This window comes from Bos javanicus, chromosome 14 (assembly GCF_032452875.1).
Source record: "Bos javanicus breed banteng chromosome 14, ARS-OSU_banteng_1.0, whole genome shotgun sequence".
Lineage (NCBI taxonomy): Eukaryota > Metazoa > Chordata > Mammalia > Artiodactyla > Bovidae > Bos > Bos javanicus.
Genome location: NC_083881.1, coordinates 9722472 through 9741051, shown reverse-complemented (window position 1 = coordinate 9741051; position 18580 = coordinate 9722472). Strand labels below are relative to the sequence as shown.

Sequence of the window (18580 nt, the reverse complement as noted above, 5' to 3'; positions counted from 1 at the left end):
CTGCCTTTCCTAGCTCCTTCAATGGAGAAGCCAGGATAGAAAATGCCTTTAATTATATTACTAACAAGAAAAATCCACCTGCAATGGTGGGGGCAGGGGGAGGGTTGTTGAATAGGCAAAGTGTTTCTTTTCCTTTTATTTTGTTAGTACATAGACACAATACATTCAAACTGTGAATCGCAGGTGAAGATCTTAATTTTGGAGTTTGCAACTTTCAGATAGTTATCAAAGAGACTCACTGGGAATAATGCATGTGCTTGGAAGTGTGAATTCTCCAAACCCAGCAAAGTAGACTCTCCCAGGCAGCTGAGCAAACTTGCAAAAAATTGCTCATTGGAGCTTTGCAGAGTATCGAATCAAACTCCTGATATTTGCTTGCAAATCCCCTGCTGTTCTTGCTGGAGGCTCCTGCAGATGCTAAGCACCTCCTGTGCTCAGCCAAGGAAGGTCTGTCAGCTTCCATCAGTGCAAACGAGCAGCCTAGTTACCCAGGGACAGCACCCACTCATGGTTTGGTGCTGGGGGGAGGGGAGAAGGGGCATGAAACTAAGTCATCATCAATACGGTAATGGTGGCCACTTTTGAGCAGTTGATCTCATCAAGGCATTGCCTGGAGCATTTCATCCTAAATTATCAGGGAGGCGTGTCCATCAGCCTCATTGTACAGAGAGGATCTCCTGCTCAGAGACTCCTTCACTTACTGAGGGTCACACAGCAAGGAAGTGGCAGAGGTGGAACTGGAACCCAATTCTGAATCCAGTACCACGTACTATGCATACACCGGGGGGACTCTGAGCAGCCGACAACTGGGAGAATGGGAGAACAGGTGTCCACATCTAACAAAGACAGTGTTTATCACTAATACTTGCATTAGGTTATTGGGTGTCCCCATATAGTAGGTTACGAGGGTAGCAGATTCACCTAAAATCAAAGGCAAGTGGGTGCTAACGTCACTTGGGTTAATAATCTCAAAGTGGAAGGAACTCCTTTGTTCTTTCCATCATCTTTTCCATAAAGAGCAAACTTGACGCTCTCTTTATCTAACCAGCATCTCCTTTCATGGCCTTCGGTCTACTCATGATTTTCAAAGAGAAAAAAGAAAAGACAGTACCAAACCAAACAAACACACAACAGACACACCAACCAAAACCGCAGCCCCTGGGCTCTCTCTCTAGTCCCGTGAACATTTACGACAATTTATTTCAGAAAAAGAGCCACTGTGGAGACCCAGCTCTACCTTGTGCTCCAGGCTGGAGTCTTTAAACATCAGTGAGAATGGCTTGATATGCTCTCTTCTCAATTTATCACCACTCCGCAAGTCGATGGTATGTTCTATTCTCTTGTTAATTTCCTCAGGCCCAGACTGGACATGCAAAGCTTGTGCAAGATGGTTTGGAAGTAGATTTATTGAATTTCTTGTTAGGGCAGCCAGAGTCTAGGGGGAAAGCACATGCAAACACAATAAACCTGCTAGTCCCCTTTGGATTAAAAAGAAAGGCAATGTGTTCAGATTAGGTTGCATCGCAAACAGTAATAGCATTCCATGCAGTTGTATTCAGTGAAACCTACAGAAGTCGATAAGTTAGCATTTGGTTCCCAGAAACACAACCTGGAAAAACAATATATCAAGGGGGACATTTCCCTCTCCTCTGTGTAGGTGCACTGAATTCCTTCAGTTCAGGTGTAGGGAGAGCTGTCGGTTTGCAAATGTTAACCAAGAGCCTTCTCTAACCAGGCACATCCCTGGTTTGAGAGAAAGAAAACCAATACAAATAACAGAAGGGAAAACAGAGCTGAAAAGCCCACAGAAATGATCCTCTCCAACCAAGTAGCTTCCACATTTTCATGTGGTCTTTCCTTGAATGGTGGTGGAGAGACTTGGGGACGAATGGCTTGCAAATTTTTTTTTTTTAGCATTTCTCATGGACAGTCAAATAAGCCAGAATCTGCTACTTAAGCTTGATGATTGTTAGACCTTGTACACTTGATGAATGTTTTTCCCCATAGACTGTTATATATCTATATTTTTGTATAGATATATATGTTTGATTTCCTTTAGGCAAAAATGCAAGCAGTTGCAGCCTCTCACCGTTTCACAGGATTAAACAGCAGGAAGTGGGGAAAGGCACAACCACCATGGTTGATCACTGGGTGTGGCCACATGGACGCAGAAATAGCACTGGCTTAGGAAGACCCAGCAGATTTGGCAGAGGGGACTCTGTCTCCTGGCATCTTAGCTGCAGGTGACAAGATCAACCAGTAGGATCCAGTCAAATGCAACACCCACTCACAGCTCCAATTTCAACTTCTTTGACCCAAAACATTAGAGTTGGAGCTCGAGGACAACAAGGCTCATCTCCTCCCCCAAAAGATCTCTTGAGAAGACATGGAGGATGCAGTACCTCTGTAGAGGAGAAGAGAAAGCTCTGCCTCCGAACACACTCACTGCATCTTCTTTTCTCTGCCAGCCTCTCATCTTGGCCAGTGTTAGACCATAGGCTAGACTGAGATAAGATGATGCAGTCATGAAATAACAGCCTGTGAGAGCTGATAGAACACCTTGGAGGCCCTCCTGCCTGAATCCTTCATATACCCATGTTGTGGTTGTTGTTCAGTCGCTTAGTCGTGTCTGACTCTTTGTGACCTCATGAACTACAGCACGCCAGGCTCCCCTGTCCTTCACTATGTTCTGGAGTTGGCTCAAACTCATGTCCATTGAGTTGGTGATGCCATTCAACCAATCTCATCCTCTATCACCTCCTTCTCTTGCCCTCAATCTTTCTCAGCGTCAGGGTTTTTTCCAAGGAATTGGCTCTTTGCATCAGGTGACCAAAGTACTGGAGCTTCATGAGCCTCAAAGAATTATACTCATGAGCCATCAGCTTCTCTGCAGCCAGGTCAGACTCTCTGACTGTGGAGCCAGAGTTGGGGGCTTTGATCTCGTGGAGCCCAGTAGCCCATTCCATGAGTATTCCTCCTATGACACTGTTGGACTCTTCCTTTTAATCTTCATGGAGATACTCAACATAACCTAAATTCATAGTCTCTAAAGAATTCTAGAGCAGGGCTTTATCACTGGTAGAATTTACTGAAAACCTTTTCTCCAGCCTCACGACAAAAGATGGAGTCATAGGTGCCAACACGAGCAAGTACAGTATATGCTCTGAGGATTCTGAAGCTAATTTGAGCACTGAGTGCCAAGGAGGCAACCACAGAGAAAGAAACAAATGTCAGGTGGAGGTACGGCAGGATGAGCGGTGAGGAGGAATGCCGGATCCAAGAGAAGGAAGCAGGTACCAGTGTTTTAGAAAACCAAACAGCAGGGTTCATACTGGGGCAGGGGGTTTGAGCTCTGGGGTTAAATGTTTTTAGAACAGCATCTCAGAAGGTGAATGAGACTGGAGCCTACCCTCTGTGGATCTCCTATCGGCTTCTCGGGCAGAAATTCTCTCCACTGTTTGGAAATGTCAGAATTCAGTCTTCTATCCCAGAGAGGAGGCGGGAAACTATGCTCCTCACGGCAGACCCAAAACACAAACTGAGGTGTGCCCAGTACCATTGGGAACATAATTTTCCAAACTCCATTCCAGGTCTATGAATTTGGGCAAATTGTTTAAACCCTGTGGGACTTCCCTAGCAGTTCAGCAGCATTTAAGATGGTTAAGGCTCCACGCTCAGCTACAGAGGACATGGGTTCAATCTCTGGTTGGGGAGCTAAGATCCTGTATGCTTTGATGTGTGGGAAAAAAAAAATGATCGAAGCCCAGATGAAAACCAGAGTTCCTTCTGAACTCAAGTTTCTGAACATAGGGTCTTGCTGAGAGTCTCGGGATTTTGTAAACTTCATTTGGATGGGGTAGGAGAATATAAACCCTCTCAAACTCATCATTTGGTTTATGACCAGAAGACTGTTCTTTTGGAATCATGTTTATCTGTGTACATACTAACAATGTACATTTTTCTTTTTAAAATAGGTCCTATGGCTTCATGCGAAGAGTTGACTCATTGGAAAAGACTCTGATGCTGGGAGGGATTGGGGGCAGGAGGAGAAGGGGATGACAGAGGATGAGATGGCTGGATGGCATCACTGACTCGATGGACGTGAGTCTCAATGAACTCCGGGAGTTGGTGATAGACAGGGAGCCCTGGCGTGCTGCGATTCATGGGGTCGCAAAGAGTTGGACACGACTGAGCGACTGATCTGATCTGATGGCTTCATGGATAGTCATACATTTGGTATTTCTTAATCAGTTTGTGCCAGCAAATAACAAATTACTCCCAATGAGATCTCAGACTGAGTGTACTCTTGAAACATCCAGTTTTGTTGAGTCAAAAACACTTTAGCTCTTATGGATCACATATTCCAGTCTTCACACACCCTCTGCAGCACGTGTGTAGATGCTGTAAATCAGCCTGCACAGTCTCCGTTCTGGAATTTGAGGAAATCATCCCTCTCTTTCATCACAAGATTCTCTTAATTAACTCTTTCCCCAAAATCTTGTTCTAAGGAACACAGGAATGAAGGAATGCTTCTTTACAAGACGGTTTGTGGACCAATCAATTTAGGAAATGTGGATCCACTGTTTGTTTACTGCCATCCATTCTTACTACTCTCCTCCAGAGAAAGGGTTTTGTCTCTTTTGCGAATCTCTTTGTCTGGAGTGTGTATGCCAGAAGCTGGCACTAAAGTAGGCACTCAGTACTGGTGTGTTGAATGAAAAAATTCTTACATCCTCCTATTGGAGTCTCACAGTACACATTACTGAAATAAAGGTACTGATAAGTTCTGCAGAAATCAGGCTTTTAAATTCTGCATTTTCCGAACTTTTATAACCATGAAACAGGTTTTGCTCAGATCTCCTCTACGTGGTTCGTGGAGGACCACTTTGGAAATAAGACTCTAACGTTCTTCCCTGGTTTTGTTTGCAACTCTTACTTAGTGGATCTGTTTCTGATTCTGAATAGAATCTATTTGCTCGCCTCCACTTCTCTTCCACAGGCTAATGGCGTCAGCTTTCCCAATCACTTCACAGGTGACGCAGTTTCCACGCAGGGCACGACAATGCTCTCCACTTTGTCCATACCTTGAGTATACTACTGCACAGAATCAGACTGAATGCAAACATCAGACTCTGTGTTGGAGCCTAGGCAACTAACACAGTATGACCCGGTAAACAATTACTCCGTCTACTGCATTTTACTCACTTGAATGTGTGGCAGCTAGGTAGAATGTCCTACTGCTTCTTTAAAATCCAATTCAGACATCATCTTCTGCAAGAAGCCTATTATGAGTCTGCATGTATTCTTAACACAGCAGTTACTGTGATGTATTGTTACCGCTTCATTGTGGGTTTGCCTGTTCCTCTAGGCTCTGATCTGGAGGGCCAGGCACTGTGTTTCACCCGTAACTAAACCTTCAGCATCTGGCATATTCGATAAATTCTTAATAAGCACTTTTGGAATGAATGAATGCATGCATGAATGAAAAGTTGAATGGCTGTGTCAGACTATTCTTAGGGCACTGTTTTCAATCTCTTGCTACCAAAAGTCTGGTGATGCTTTTCCTGTCTTCCCCCAAACGGACTCCAAATTTAGACTTTGTTTACCAAATTGCATTTATTAAATAAGTAGTTTGTTTTCCTACTATTCAATTAAATGCCTAGTTTTTGATCAGCCTGGGATAACAGGAATTGCCACAACAGCTTAAGAGAATTCCAGCCAAGAGCAAGAACCTTGAAAGGCAGCCTTATGATGCTTCTCAGCATGGGGTTTTAATCAGGTGTTTGGAATCTGGAACATGAGGTCACAGATGGGAAAGCACTAACCTACAGTCCTTCCTGGGACCAATGCCTGGATAAACATCAGCTTGAGTGTTTCCCATGAACCAGAATAAAGCAAAGGTTAAAGTCATCAGTGAAAGGGCGTCATCTTTTAGCCCCGCTGGAGATGGAGTCTTGAGATTAAGTGATAGGTAGCTGTGACTGAAATCCTGCACTGTAGGCCAGCTTGCTATTGATTGGGAAAGACCCAGAGAAGATGCCCATTCCAGCAGGCTCAGAGTCTCACAGGGACCTCTGTGTCTTATGCGGAGATGGCTTATCCTCTCCCCAGACTCTGGCTGTTTCCAGTCTCAGGCTGGAGGCTGCACTCCGAAGCAGGTATGCCCAGCAGCTTCCTCAGCTGCTCCAGAGCTTCCTCCCATCACCCCTATGGCAGCATCTCCCTGAGCCTCACCTGGAGGTCTCTGTGGCTCCACTTCAGACTTGTCACCTGCAGGGTTTGGATTGTGGAAACGGCAGAAATTGTACGTTTTAGTCCCTAACCCATTTTCTGTGTCCTGCAACTGTAGGCCAATGCGAGAAGAAATTGCCAGGAACAAACACTAAGCCTGAATAAGGGCTCCCCGGTGTACACATTAGAGCTCTTTTTTATTCTGTGCTATGCTCAGTCATGCCCTACTCTTTGTGACCGCATGGATTGTAGCCTTCCAGGTTCCCCTGTCCATGGGAGTTCCCAGGCAAGAATGTTGGAGCAGGTTGCCATTCCTAATCAGAAGATCTTCCTGACCCAGGGATTGAAACAAGTCTCCTGTATCTCCTGCATTGGCAGGCAGATTCTTTTCCACTGAGTCACCAGGAAAGCTCATTTTTTCCTTCTACTTTTATTAACCACCCCCAACCAGCCCCCAGAAGAGAAGACTTCTCCTTTTTTAAAAGTTATTTTTGTGTTCTTTTTGTGAAAGCTCACTAGGGAAAGCTTTGAGGTGATCTAGTCCAAAATTCAGAGAAGGCAATGGCACCCCACTCCAGTACTCTTACCTGGAAAATCCCATGGACGGAAGAGCCTGGTAGGCTGCAGTCCATGGGGTCGCTAAGAGTCAGACACGACTGAGCGACTTCACTTTCACTTTCACGCCTTGGAGAAGGAAATGGCAACCCACTCCAGTGTTCTTGCCTGGAGAATCCCAGGGATGACGGAGCCTGGTGGGCTGCCGTCTATGGGATCGCACAGAGTTGGACACGACTGAAGCGACTTAGCAGCAGTCCAAAATTATTTGCTCCAGGAAGAATGCTTGTTGCATTTGAAAGTGGAACAATTATTGTTTTTCCCCCTCAAATCCAGGGATGGGGAGCAGAGATTTCTTTGGGTATGCACGTCATGTTTTTCTGGTAAGAAGGTTCTAGTGAAGTGAGTGAAGTCATTCAGTGGTGTCCGACTCTTTGCGACCCCGTGGACTGTGGCCTACCAGGCTCCTCCATCCATGGGATTCTCCAGGCAGGAGTACTGGAGTGGGTTGCCATTCTAGGCGGTATTTATTTGGGAAAACACTGAGCTGGGGGTCCCAGGGAAAATATCCACATGGGGCTTTCCAGAACCTGCCATGTAACAATTTTTCCTTTTGAAAAAAATAGAGGTGCTAGTGAATTAGACCATTCTTTGTAAGCAAGGGGTGTTAGCCAAGATTGCCACAATTTTCCCTGTCTGTACTGAGAAAAAACGAAATGTCACATTCAAATGATGTACCTGATGCTTTTTCTAAAATTAGGGATATTGCTTACTTTCTCTCTCTTTAAGATATTTATACCGTCATCACCTATCTCCCAAACAAATCAAAAGAATGTTTAATGAGATCTTACTGTGGGAGGAGGTTTACAGAATACAACTACAGGAAGAGTTCAAGGGATTTTCATAATAGGCTCATAGCTTCTGCACCAGGAAACGAAATAACAAGCATCAGAATGTCCACTCTGTTGGCTGAAATAATAGTCCGGACATTTCTAGCTAGCCTGCTCCAGGATTCCAGCACCCCTCTGTAGCCTGGCTCCCCATTCTCAATTGTCAGCAAACAATGTCAGTCTGGGGCCTGAGCTATTAGAGCCTTCACTGCTTCCCATTTGGAGCAGAATCGGAAGTGTGCAAATATTGGCTGCACGCTGCACTGGATAGGGAATAAAAAAAATGTATAAGCTCCTTTGTCACTTTGTGGTCTGAAATTTCAAACTGTTTATGATTAAGAGAACAAAACAATAACCAGGAAGGTATCCCAAATTCTGGCAGATTCCACAATAAACATTTACCAATTTGCTGCTGATTTGAACCCCACAAACTCACTCTTGAACTTTTGACTAACGTCGATAAGGCAGATCATCAAAACAGTTTACTTATTTGGGGGTTTAGGTCCCAGGTGTGCTAGGTTCCTTTCCCAGGGTCCTCTGTCTGACATTTAATGCCTCATTCTTTGTTTCAGTTCATCCAACTAGTGGCTCCTGGCTTTGGACACAGACGGTTGCCTGTGTCTGTGTTGGTTGCCTTTGGACTGGGTGCGTGCTACATTGCTTCAGTCCTGTCCTACTCTGTGCGACCTCGTGGACTGTAGCCTGCTAGGCTCCTCTGTCCATGGGATTCTCCAGGAAAGAATACCGGAGTGGGTGGCCATGCCCTCCTCCAAGAGATCTTCCCGACACAGGGATCGAAACCGTGTCTCTTGTGTCTCCTGCATTGGCAGGAGGGTTCTTTACCACTAGTGCCACCTAGGAAGCCCCTCTGTTTAGCTGCTGCTGCTGCTAAGTCGCTTCATATGTGTCCGACTCTGTGCAATCCCAGAGACAGCAGCCCACCAGGCTCCCCCGTCCCTGGGATTCTCCAGGCAAGAACACTGGAGTGTGTTGCCATCTCCTTCTCCAATGCATGGAAGTGAAAAGTGAAAGTGAAGTCGCTCAGTCGTGTCTGACTCCTAACGACCAGGCCTGGTAGACCTGACTCTACCAGGCTCCTCCATCCATGGGATTTGCCCTTTAGCTGAGGGGTAGGCAAATGGTCATTTGTGGCTGAATTTTTGGGCTGACCACAATTACAGGTAACTGGGCAGAGCTCTCGAAACAAGGTTACCCAGAGCCCACAGAGGGAAGCTCCAGCATTCAAGATTTTGTCCCGGAGCTCTGATCCAAGGACCTCAGAGCCAGATTAACCCAGGACAAGTGGTGCCTGACACTGATTCTGTCCGGCCAGGAGCTTGTCTGGCTCTGTTTGACTCATCTGCTAACTAATTCGGGATCCCTTAAGTCTGATTTCATCCTCTGAATTTCTCAGAAAGATGCTCATCTCACTTTGGGAATAGGATTGTACTCTTGTCATTACACACTTGAGCCATTTTTAATCAAAAATAGTTGCTAAACTGCTGCAGAATTGGCTGAAGCAGAACTTGGCATGCCCATTTAGATGTGGCCACTTTGAAGTTAGATGATTTGGGGGCAAGCTGCCAGTTGAATTATTAGCTTTTAAAATATCACATCCACAGTAACGGGTGGAAGAGATGTGCAAACCCCAGCTTGGACCTCATCTCAGGACTGGGTGGAGTGGGTGAGCGGGATGGTGTGGACTGAGGAAGGGAGGCAGGATTTCCGTCTGGATATGGCTCATGAGCTGGGGCGAGAGAAACCGACACACTGATGGCTTGTTTATCAAGCCACAGGATAGGTGTGAATCAAAGTAGTCACAGCACTGAAATGACTGGGCCAAAATGTAATTGACTGTGGCTGGAGAGGTGGCCACCAGCCCACTGACCAAGTGACCCTTTGTTCTGGCAATGGATTGGGTTGGCGATCAGATAATTTCAGCTCAGGTAATGAATAAATGAACATCTATCAGGACCGAAGTTATTCAGATTTCTTGTGAACATCAGTGATGTAGGTTTTTCAGAAATGTTAATGCCATGGGAAAAATTAGTGTGTGTGTGTTATATCTATGTCTTTGTTTACTTAACAGAAATTTGCAGAAAATTTAAATATAAGAATTACCTAACTTTTTATCTTTTTAAAAAGGTTCTGAAGTAACTCTTTTCAATGAGGAATATGACCTAACTAGTACATCAAGTTGTTCAGTCTGTCTGATTCTTTGAGACCCCGTGGACTGCAGCACGCCAGGCTCCCCTGTCCTTCAGTATTTCCTGGAATTTGTTCAGATTCATGTCCACTGAGTTGGTGATGCTATCTAACCATTACATTCTATCAAGAGTTGCTGATAAATTGCTCATATTTGGTGCTATAAGTCTATGGGTCTTATTATACAATTTGCTGATTAAGTTTAATGACTGATACTTTCCTGGATTCAGCTTCCAAGGAGCTCACATTACTGACCTGCAAGAATCCAGCCTCTAAACTTTTCAACAGAGATGGGGTGACAGGCTGGGACCTGGGACCCTCGGCTGCAGTGCTGCAATGCTTGCACCTGAACGCACCTCTCCATGAACCGCAAAACAGGAAGAAACTGGAAGGGACTAAAAGCAACTGTGTGCATGTGCAGTTGGGGCAAATTCTGAACAAAAGATACAAAAAAAACAAAAAAGCCCAACTGCCACTTCTGAAGAGCCAGGAGCAAAAACAGGGAGTTGGTAGCAAAAGCAGGGTACTGTGCATGCCCCCTGCACACAACACCACCTAAAGGGTGGACAAACGACCCAAGCCACCCTTCTGGCCAGACCCCTGGATACATCCCTACCCTCATCCCGTATAAGGAACGAGCTCACCCCCACTTTGGGGAATGAGCAAGCAAGGGAACCTGCTACTTGTTCTCACTCCCTCCTGCTATAGCCGGGGCCCCAGTAAAGCCTTGCCTGAATTTCGTGTCTGGCCTTTGATCAATCTCTATATAGAGGAGGCCAAGAACCCTGGGGGGGTAACAATAGCAGGACAAAACTGGGAAAAGAAGAGGCTGCTCCCTGGCATCTACATCCTCTTATCCTAACTTTTCTGCCACACACTTTATTAGATTGATCCAATTAATTTAGCTCTTCTTGGCTATCATTATTCCTAATGTTTGTTTCTGAGTTTATCACTTAAGAACAGTCCTGTGTCTAAGTACTCTCAAGATATGGACACCTGAGTGGGTACTACCATGTATGATGAATATGGAGCTCTTAACTATGGAAAATTCTGAAAGAGATGGGCATACCAGAACACCTGATCTGCCTCTTGAGAAATCTGTATGCAAGTCAGGAAGCAACAGTTAGAACTGGACATGGAACAACAGACTGGTTCCAAATAGGAAAAGGAGTTCGTCAAGGCTGTATATTGTCACCCTGTTTATTTAACTTATATGCAGAGTACATCATGAGAAACGCTGGACTGGAAGAAACACCAACTGGAATCAAGATTGCCGGGAGAAATATCAATAACCTCAGATATGCAGATGACACCCACCCTTATGGCAGACAGTGAAGAGGAACTCAAAAGCCTCTTGATGAAAGTGAAAGTGGAGAGTGAGAAAGTTGGCTTAAAGCTCAACATTCAGAAAACGAAGATCATGGCATCCGGTCCCACCACTTCATGGGAAATAGATGGGGAAACAGTGGAAACAGTGTCAGACTTTATTTTTCTGGGCTCCAAAATCACTACAGATGGTGACTGCAGCCATGAAATTAAAAGACGCTTACTCCTTGGAAGGAAAGTTGTGACCAACCTAGATAGCATATTCAAAAGCAGAGACATTACTTTGCCAACAAAGGTTCGTCTAGTCGGGGCTATGGTTTTTCCTGTTGTCATGTATGGACGTGAGAGTTGGACTGTGAAGAAGGCTGAGCGCCGAAGAATTGACGGTTTTGAACTGTGGTGTTGGAGAAGACTCTTGAGAGTCCCTTGGACTGCAAGGAGATCCAACCAGTCCATTCTGAAGGAGATCAGCCCTGGGATTTCTTTGGAAGGAGTGATGCTAAAGCTGAAACTCCAGTACTTTGGCCACCTCATGTGAAGAGTTGACTCATTGGAAAAGACTCTGATGCTGGGACGGATTGGGGGCAGGAGGAGAAGGGGACGACAGAGGATGAGATGGCTGGATGGCATCACTGACTCGATGGACGTGAGTCTGAGTGAACTCCGGGAGTTGGTGATGGACAGGGAGGCCTGGCCTGCTGCGATTCACAGGGTCGCAAAGAGTCGGACATGACTGAGCAACTGATATGATCTGATCTGATCATCTCAAGCTGTGAAAAGATCCTTTAAGGGGCTAAAAATGATACAAAAGTCATGGAGTGGGAAGACACAATGAAGTCTAGTGGTTCATAACCTGGAATTCACAGTAGTAGTTTGAAGATCCTTGAAACATGACGGTCATTCAAAAAATTCCATCAATACCCAAGGAATTAGGACTATAACTCCTTGTAGACTCCGGGTGAAGTGAAAATAAGTACATACACAAATAGTCGAGATGAAGCTGGCCAGGCCAACAGAAATATCCAGGGTCTGTGCTCTGGGCTGGAACTGAATCATCTTATGGTGATTCGTTTCCTTGTGAAGAGCAGTAGCAATGGTGGGTCATGACACATGTGCCAACTCACTTTAAAAAGAGGGAGTGCAAATTCACTCACATCAAATGCAATTTTCTGTGGAAAGAAAAACTCTGATATATATAAATCACACTGGGTCAGAACCATGAAAGGTATTCATGGAGAAAAGATGGGAAAATCTTGACATAACTCAATGAAGAACTTTTACAATGACACATCTCAGCCCAGCAAAACCGGCATCAAGATGAATAAAACTTAAATCCACTGCTATTTTTTCAAATTGAGGAAATAAGTAAAAAAACAAACAGATTTTTGCTTTTTCTTCCTACCTACCTTCACACATTTAACATATCATACAATTATCTTCACATATTTAAAATACTATTGGGACTTCCCTGGCAGTCCCTTGGTGAAGATCCCTGGTCAGGGAAATTAAATTCCACATGCCTCTCCGCATGATCAAAAATAAAAATAAACTACCACTGCGTTCATTGGGTCCAGTTCCTCAGATGTTTAGGGTTCCTGAAACAACTAGTCAATCCCTGGTGAAAGAAGACTCCAATGAGTTTAGCAAAGTTTCAGCCAGCTACTGGCCATGGGGGAGCCACAGGCTGTGTCTTGTGCCAACTTATACACTCCTTTCCAGAGCTGTAATTCCATACGAGCCACAAACTCATCTCTCCCTTTATCTTTTCCACCTTAGTCTATCTCTGGAACTTCAGAGAAAGTGGGGATGTTGCGTCAAAGTTAATGGATCAAAATGCCTACTTAATCCACTCAACGCTCTCTGGATGGCTTCAAATCCATTTGCCTTTCTGAAGAGAGTGAAAAACCAGATCCCTCTAATTCCTGGCTGAACTCAGCTGCTATCTTCAGAGTCAGGACTAAGAGCAGCCTGGGGAGTTTTGTTGTCGGTACAAACCACGTTACCGGAAGAGTACAGATGGACTTCAGGGAAATGTCCAGAACCTATCATCGTGTCTATCCCCAAAGCCTGCAGATGTCCCATCCAATGAACATCAAAGCTTAATCTGATGTAAAAAGTGGTTCAAAAGAAATTACCTATGGAGGAAAGTTTGCCTGTGGCTTCCTCTATACCAAGCCTGAACACAGACAATTAGATACTCAGCAGCTTGTCAAAGAAGCTGCTGACTCGGAAAACACAGCTTCCTCTTCAAGGCCACTGCCGCATATTTTGGGCATTTTTAGGGGTAGAAACTTCAGGTCAGGGTTCTCAGAGGGGAAGGAGAAGCATGTGCTTTAGTCCTCAGGAGCCGAAACCCAGGCTGAGATGATGGCCCTGTCTTTTCTCTCCTCCTGGGGTCTTGTTCCCTCATCCTTTGCTTCACTCCTGCTTGTCTGTAGATTTCAACTTAACCTCCCCTCCTTGGGAAGGTCTTCACTGACTACCTGGGATCACTATTCAGTTCTGCTAGAATGAGAACAATGTCCACTGAGCCTGATGACCTGCTAGTAATACCACTGGACTGTAAGCTCCCAGACAGCTTGGACCTCTTTCAGCATCTTCCTGTCCTCAGCACCAGTACAAAGCTTGGCAAATAATAGTTCATTAAGTAGTTGAATAATCAATGGCTGCATGAATGAGGAAACAAATGGACTTCTGGGGGGATTGACTTGCCCAAGTCAAATGCTAAAGTAAAATGAGCTTGAATTAAGAGTGTTCTTTGTCTTCTGGCCTTTCATATGCAAAAAGAAGGGCTCGGCCACTTAGTTTGCATACCACCTTCAGAGAGAAAAAGAAGGAAAGAAATCAAACCCTAGTGATCAGTATGTCTTGACAGGAGAATACAATGGTCATGTTGATTATTTTGCTTGAATGGTTATTTTGCCTGAAAAATAGCAAAGTGTGATGATGTTTATAATGATGTTTGGTTTCCCCCCCTCTGTTTAATCAAAATGCAATTATCCAGAACACTGAGAGAAAGGGCAGACTTCATCCCCTAGTTAGATGAAATTTCATCTCAATAATTTTTTTTTTTGCTTTAACTCTTGGTTCTGATTTGGTATTAACATTTTAAGACAGTTTATTAGATGACAGTTACGCTAAACTGTTATACCAGGAAAACTGTAAACAAGGGGTATTCCCATTACTTCCCATCATTGCAAATAATTCCTAGTGAATTATTTGTTCTCTGGGCTTTGAGTGTTCTGAAGTGTCGGTAACTCACCAGTATAGCCACAGACTTCCAACGTGTGTCTGAGGCTGACAAACTGAAGGGGCAGTGTTGGAGCTGAGAGAAAAGTCATGGGACCATCTGGTCCAGTTCTGCCTTTGCACAGATGAGAACCCTGAGGCCTGGAAGGGAGACGTGGTGGCCCAGGCCTTGCAATAGTATGCGGAGAATCAGGGCCAGGACTCCATTCTCTTGAGTTTCTGTTCCAGCCGTTCCCACTATGAAGGGGCAAATTTGAGGTCCTGCAGAAATTTGCCCCAAGACTAGGAGACACACAGGGCTAACCGGCTTACTATGAGAAAACGGGCCCTCAACATCAAGTCCACATGGCTTTGATAAGCAAGGCAATCAGATGAGAGTTTTTTTTTTCTTCAATGGCTACAGAAAACAGGATCTAAGAGAAGTCCCAGCTGGGACTGATAAAAACATAATAACATAAATATGCTCTTATATCCTGCTTTCAACCATGGCTAGCCTCACTCCCTACACATTTCTGGAGTCAAGGTTCTCTAGGCTAAGTGTAACTAAATCAAATGGTTCCTTTCTTGTTTTATTACTGCATAGACATGAGAGGCTTTCCTGCTTAACCCTTTCCATGCCAACAATGATCACATCAGGACTTTCAGGGAGTGAGATGTTAGGGGTATTGCTAACACTACCTGGAGGAAAAGCTGGTCCTTTTCTGGAGTTTTCACAGAAAATTTCTAAATATGCCTGCCGAGAAAGTGAGTCATCTTCAGAGGGTGAAGACACATACACGTGCACACACACACACACACGACCTTTTAAGATTGACTGACCAGGAAACAAGGTAGACGGTAGAAACCTGGTATCCATCTTCAGGACACAGAGAGGAGGCAATGCAGCCTGATTCAAAGCATGAAGGTTTCAGAATCAGACATGACCGGGTTCTGGTTTTACTTCTGTTGTTCACTCACTATATGCCCTTCAGGGAATGAACTTATCTCTCACATCACAATTTTGTCACTTGTAAAGCAGGCACATCAAACTGACCCAGTAAGACTGATGTGGGAATGAAACGCAAAGACTTTGAGCAACACTCCCCACGTGGTACCCGGCCCCAGACTCTCCACTTCTATGAGTGTCAGTGACGCCATGGGTGTTTATCTATGTTCCTGGTAAGGAAATGCATTTAATGTCTGTCTTGTTGTGTGGAGCACAAGCATACCTCATTTTAGTGCACTTCATTTTATTGCACTTTGTAGATATTGTGGTTTTTACAAATTGAAGGTTTGTGGAACCCTGCCTCAGGCAAGTCTATGGGTGCCATGTTTTTAAAACCGCATTTGCTCACTTGGTGTCTTTCTGTCACATTTTGGTGATTCTCACAATATTTCACACTACTGCATTACATCTGCTGTGATCCGTGATCAGTGATCTGTGCTGTGACTACCATGATTCACTGAAAGCTCAAGTGATGGTTATCTTTTTTGGCAAAAACATGTTTTTTAATTAAGGTATGTACATTTTTTAAGACATACTGTTATCACACGTTTAATAGATGACTGTATACTGTTACTATAACCTGTATGCACTGGGAAACCAAAACATTGGTGTGACCTGTTTTATTGTGACATTTGCTTTATGATGGTTTGGAAGCAGATCTAAAATAATTTCATTTGTGTTTTCGATCTTCACAGTACACATATGAACTTCATGAATAATGACCAAAGTCAGTCTCCTGTACAGAAACAACTAATATATATAACAGAAGTACCAAATCTGTACTCTCCCCACCAGTGATTCTTTTAAAAGGTCTAGAGGAGTAATGGAAAAATGCCTAGGTTCTGATGTCATGATCAATGTGAAAAGGAGGGATGGGACAATGGTGATGATTTCTCAATAAACGGGGGAGAGAACCCAGGCTTTAAAAGGGGGTTTGCTTCTAAAAGAATAGCTCCACCTCTCTTGGCATATCACCTGTCATAAAAATCAAGTTGTATGGCTGGTGCACTTTGCTGTACAGCAGAAGCTCACACTGACATAGTAGTGTAAAGCCACTATACTCCAATAAAACACACACACACAAAATCAAGTTAAAATGATTCATATCCTCACACAATGCACTTTATAGAGACATAAAAGCTTCAACCTTTGATATCCTCTTATAAATCACAAGTAAAAATGCTGTTTGTCTAATGAGTCCATTCTTGCTCCCTACAATCCATTCTCCACAGGCAGTTGGAATGATCTTTTAAACATATAAATCAAATCATGTCACTGGCCAGCTTAAAATAGTTCTATCACTTCCCTAGAATAAGATCCAAAGTCAACCAGGTTTTCAAGTTCAGCCTCTGTCTCCTTTAACTTCATCTTGTGTTCCTTCCTTCCCCACTCACTATGCTCTAGTCACTTGGGCCTTTTTGCTCTTCTAACACACCAAACTTTTTTCCCCACCCAGGGTCTTTGCACAAGCTGTTCCTACTATACATAATGTCCTTTTCCAGGTCATTCAAATGCAGGGTTCTTTCAACACTCATGTAAAATTTTCAGAGATCTCTTGACGTAGTAAGTCTGCAGTAAATTCTATTTGATCCTTAGTCATGTATCCATCTATATTTACTTCTCAGTACTTTTGTGTTTTGACTAATTGTCTGCATTCTCTACTCCCTTAAAATAAGCTCATGAAAGATAGGGGCCAAGTCTGTCTTCTCCTTACAGGATCCTCACCGTCTCAAAGACAAAGACTGTTCAGCAGTTGAATGAACCAGAGCTCAAGCTTACAAACAGATTTTAGTTATAGCATGGGGAAAATATGATCTTCAGAATAAGGACCCTTTTCTTACGTCTTCATTTTCATCTCAAATTTTGTCTCTGTTCTGAGAAATTCAATGACCATGTTGATGACTCACTCAACAGCCTAGCCTTGAAATTTCTTGGATATCCTCCTTGAGGTCAAAATGTTCACACTTGTGGTGTACTTCAGCTATCTACTTCTACTTTTGTAATCTTACATTTCAATAGTCCATGTATAATCATAAGCTTCTTGCCTTCTAAGTTTTCTTAATTTCATTTCACTCAGAGGCTCAGAGCATAGGAAACCTCACAGGTATCTGAGCCAGGGTTCAGGGAGCCAGGACACCAAATCAGTGGGCAAAACATCTGCCCATGTCAAGAGTAAAGGATAAAAAGCATAAGTGTTTAGGGTGTCCAAGAGTGGGCTGAAACAATTTTAGCCCAATGGGGCACAGATATAGGGGCTGGGAAGATGCACAACATCTAAACCAAGAGATTATCTTCAGGCATAGATTGGGACTGAAGACTCACATAGAGGCCAGAAATAATTCTAAGTGACTTCCCTTGCTCCTGCAAACTACTAACGGACTCCTGAAATGGGTAGTGGAGAGGGGACTGGGGTGGAGTTGGGGTTATTGGAAATCCAGAGCTCTCTCATATCAACTTGGACAATCTGGCTTCTGACTTCACCACTGCATCAAGTCTGCCTCTTGCCAATGTTGTTTTCCAATCCAATTCAAATTGGCAATTTTCAGTCGTCCTTTAACTGGGCCTTTTGGCTACACTGGACACTGTTGATCACCTCGTCCTTCTCACAATGCTCTGTTCTGTCGGCTTCCATGATACCTCATCGCCTAATCTCCTCTGGTCACTTTGCTTCCTATCTGTCTCTGTCATGGGATCCTGACTCTCCTTTACCTCCTGCATGTCTGTCTTACACTTTCTTACTGTTTTATTGTGCATATTCCTTAGCATGATCTCTTTCACTCTCATGGTTTCATCTACCCTCAAATGTTACCAGACTCACATCCCTTGTGTAATCCTTTTATGCTTAAGCTCCAGAAGTGTGTGTTCAACAGCCTTTGGATATCTCCCCTTGGACCTCTCCCAGGCTTTTAGTGTTTCCTTCCATTCCAGTATTGCTTATTTTGGTGGGCAGGTCTACCATCCATCCTGTCAGATCTAAGCAAAAAACCAGGAAGTTAAACTTGATTGGGTCTTCTCCTTTTCTACCCACATTTATTCATTTAATCAGTTTAATTCATTCAATTAGCAAACTGTAAACAAGCCTTGTTATTCGCCAGGTATTGTTCTGATTGTGGACTCAACAGTGATAAGGGAAACAGAC

The 18580-nt window shown here is 44.0% G+C and overlaps 1 protein-coding gene across 3 annotated transcripts in view; it reads right to left on the bottom strand.

The window, feature by feature from the left end:
- ADCY8 (adenylate cyclase 8) overlaps positions 1 to 18580 on the bottom strand; it is a 225287-nt gene that overhangs the window by 86287 nt on the left and 120420 nt on the right. For 2 of the 3 annotated variants that reach the window (XM_061438577.1, XM_061438578.1), the window contains exon 8: positions 1238 to 1435. The exons of the other annotated variant lie outside the window; for it this stretch is intronic. In XM_061438577.1, coding sequence (XP_061294561.1) covers positions 1238 to 1435 — 198 coding nt within the window. The remainder of the gene's footprint in view (positions 1 to 1237; positions 1436 to 18580) is intronic. 3 annotated transcript variants of the gene reach the window in all.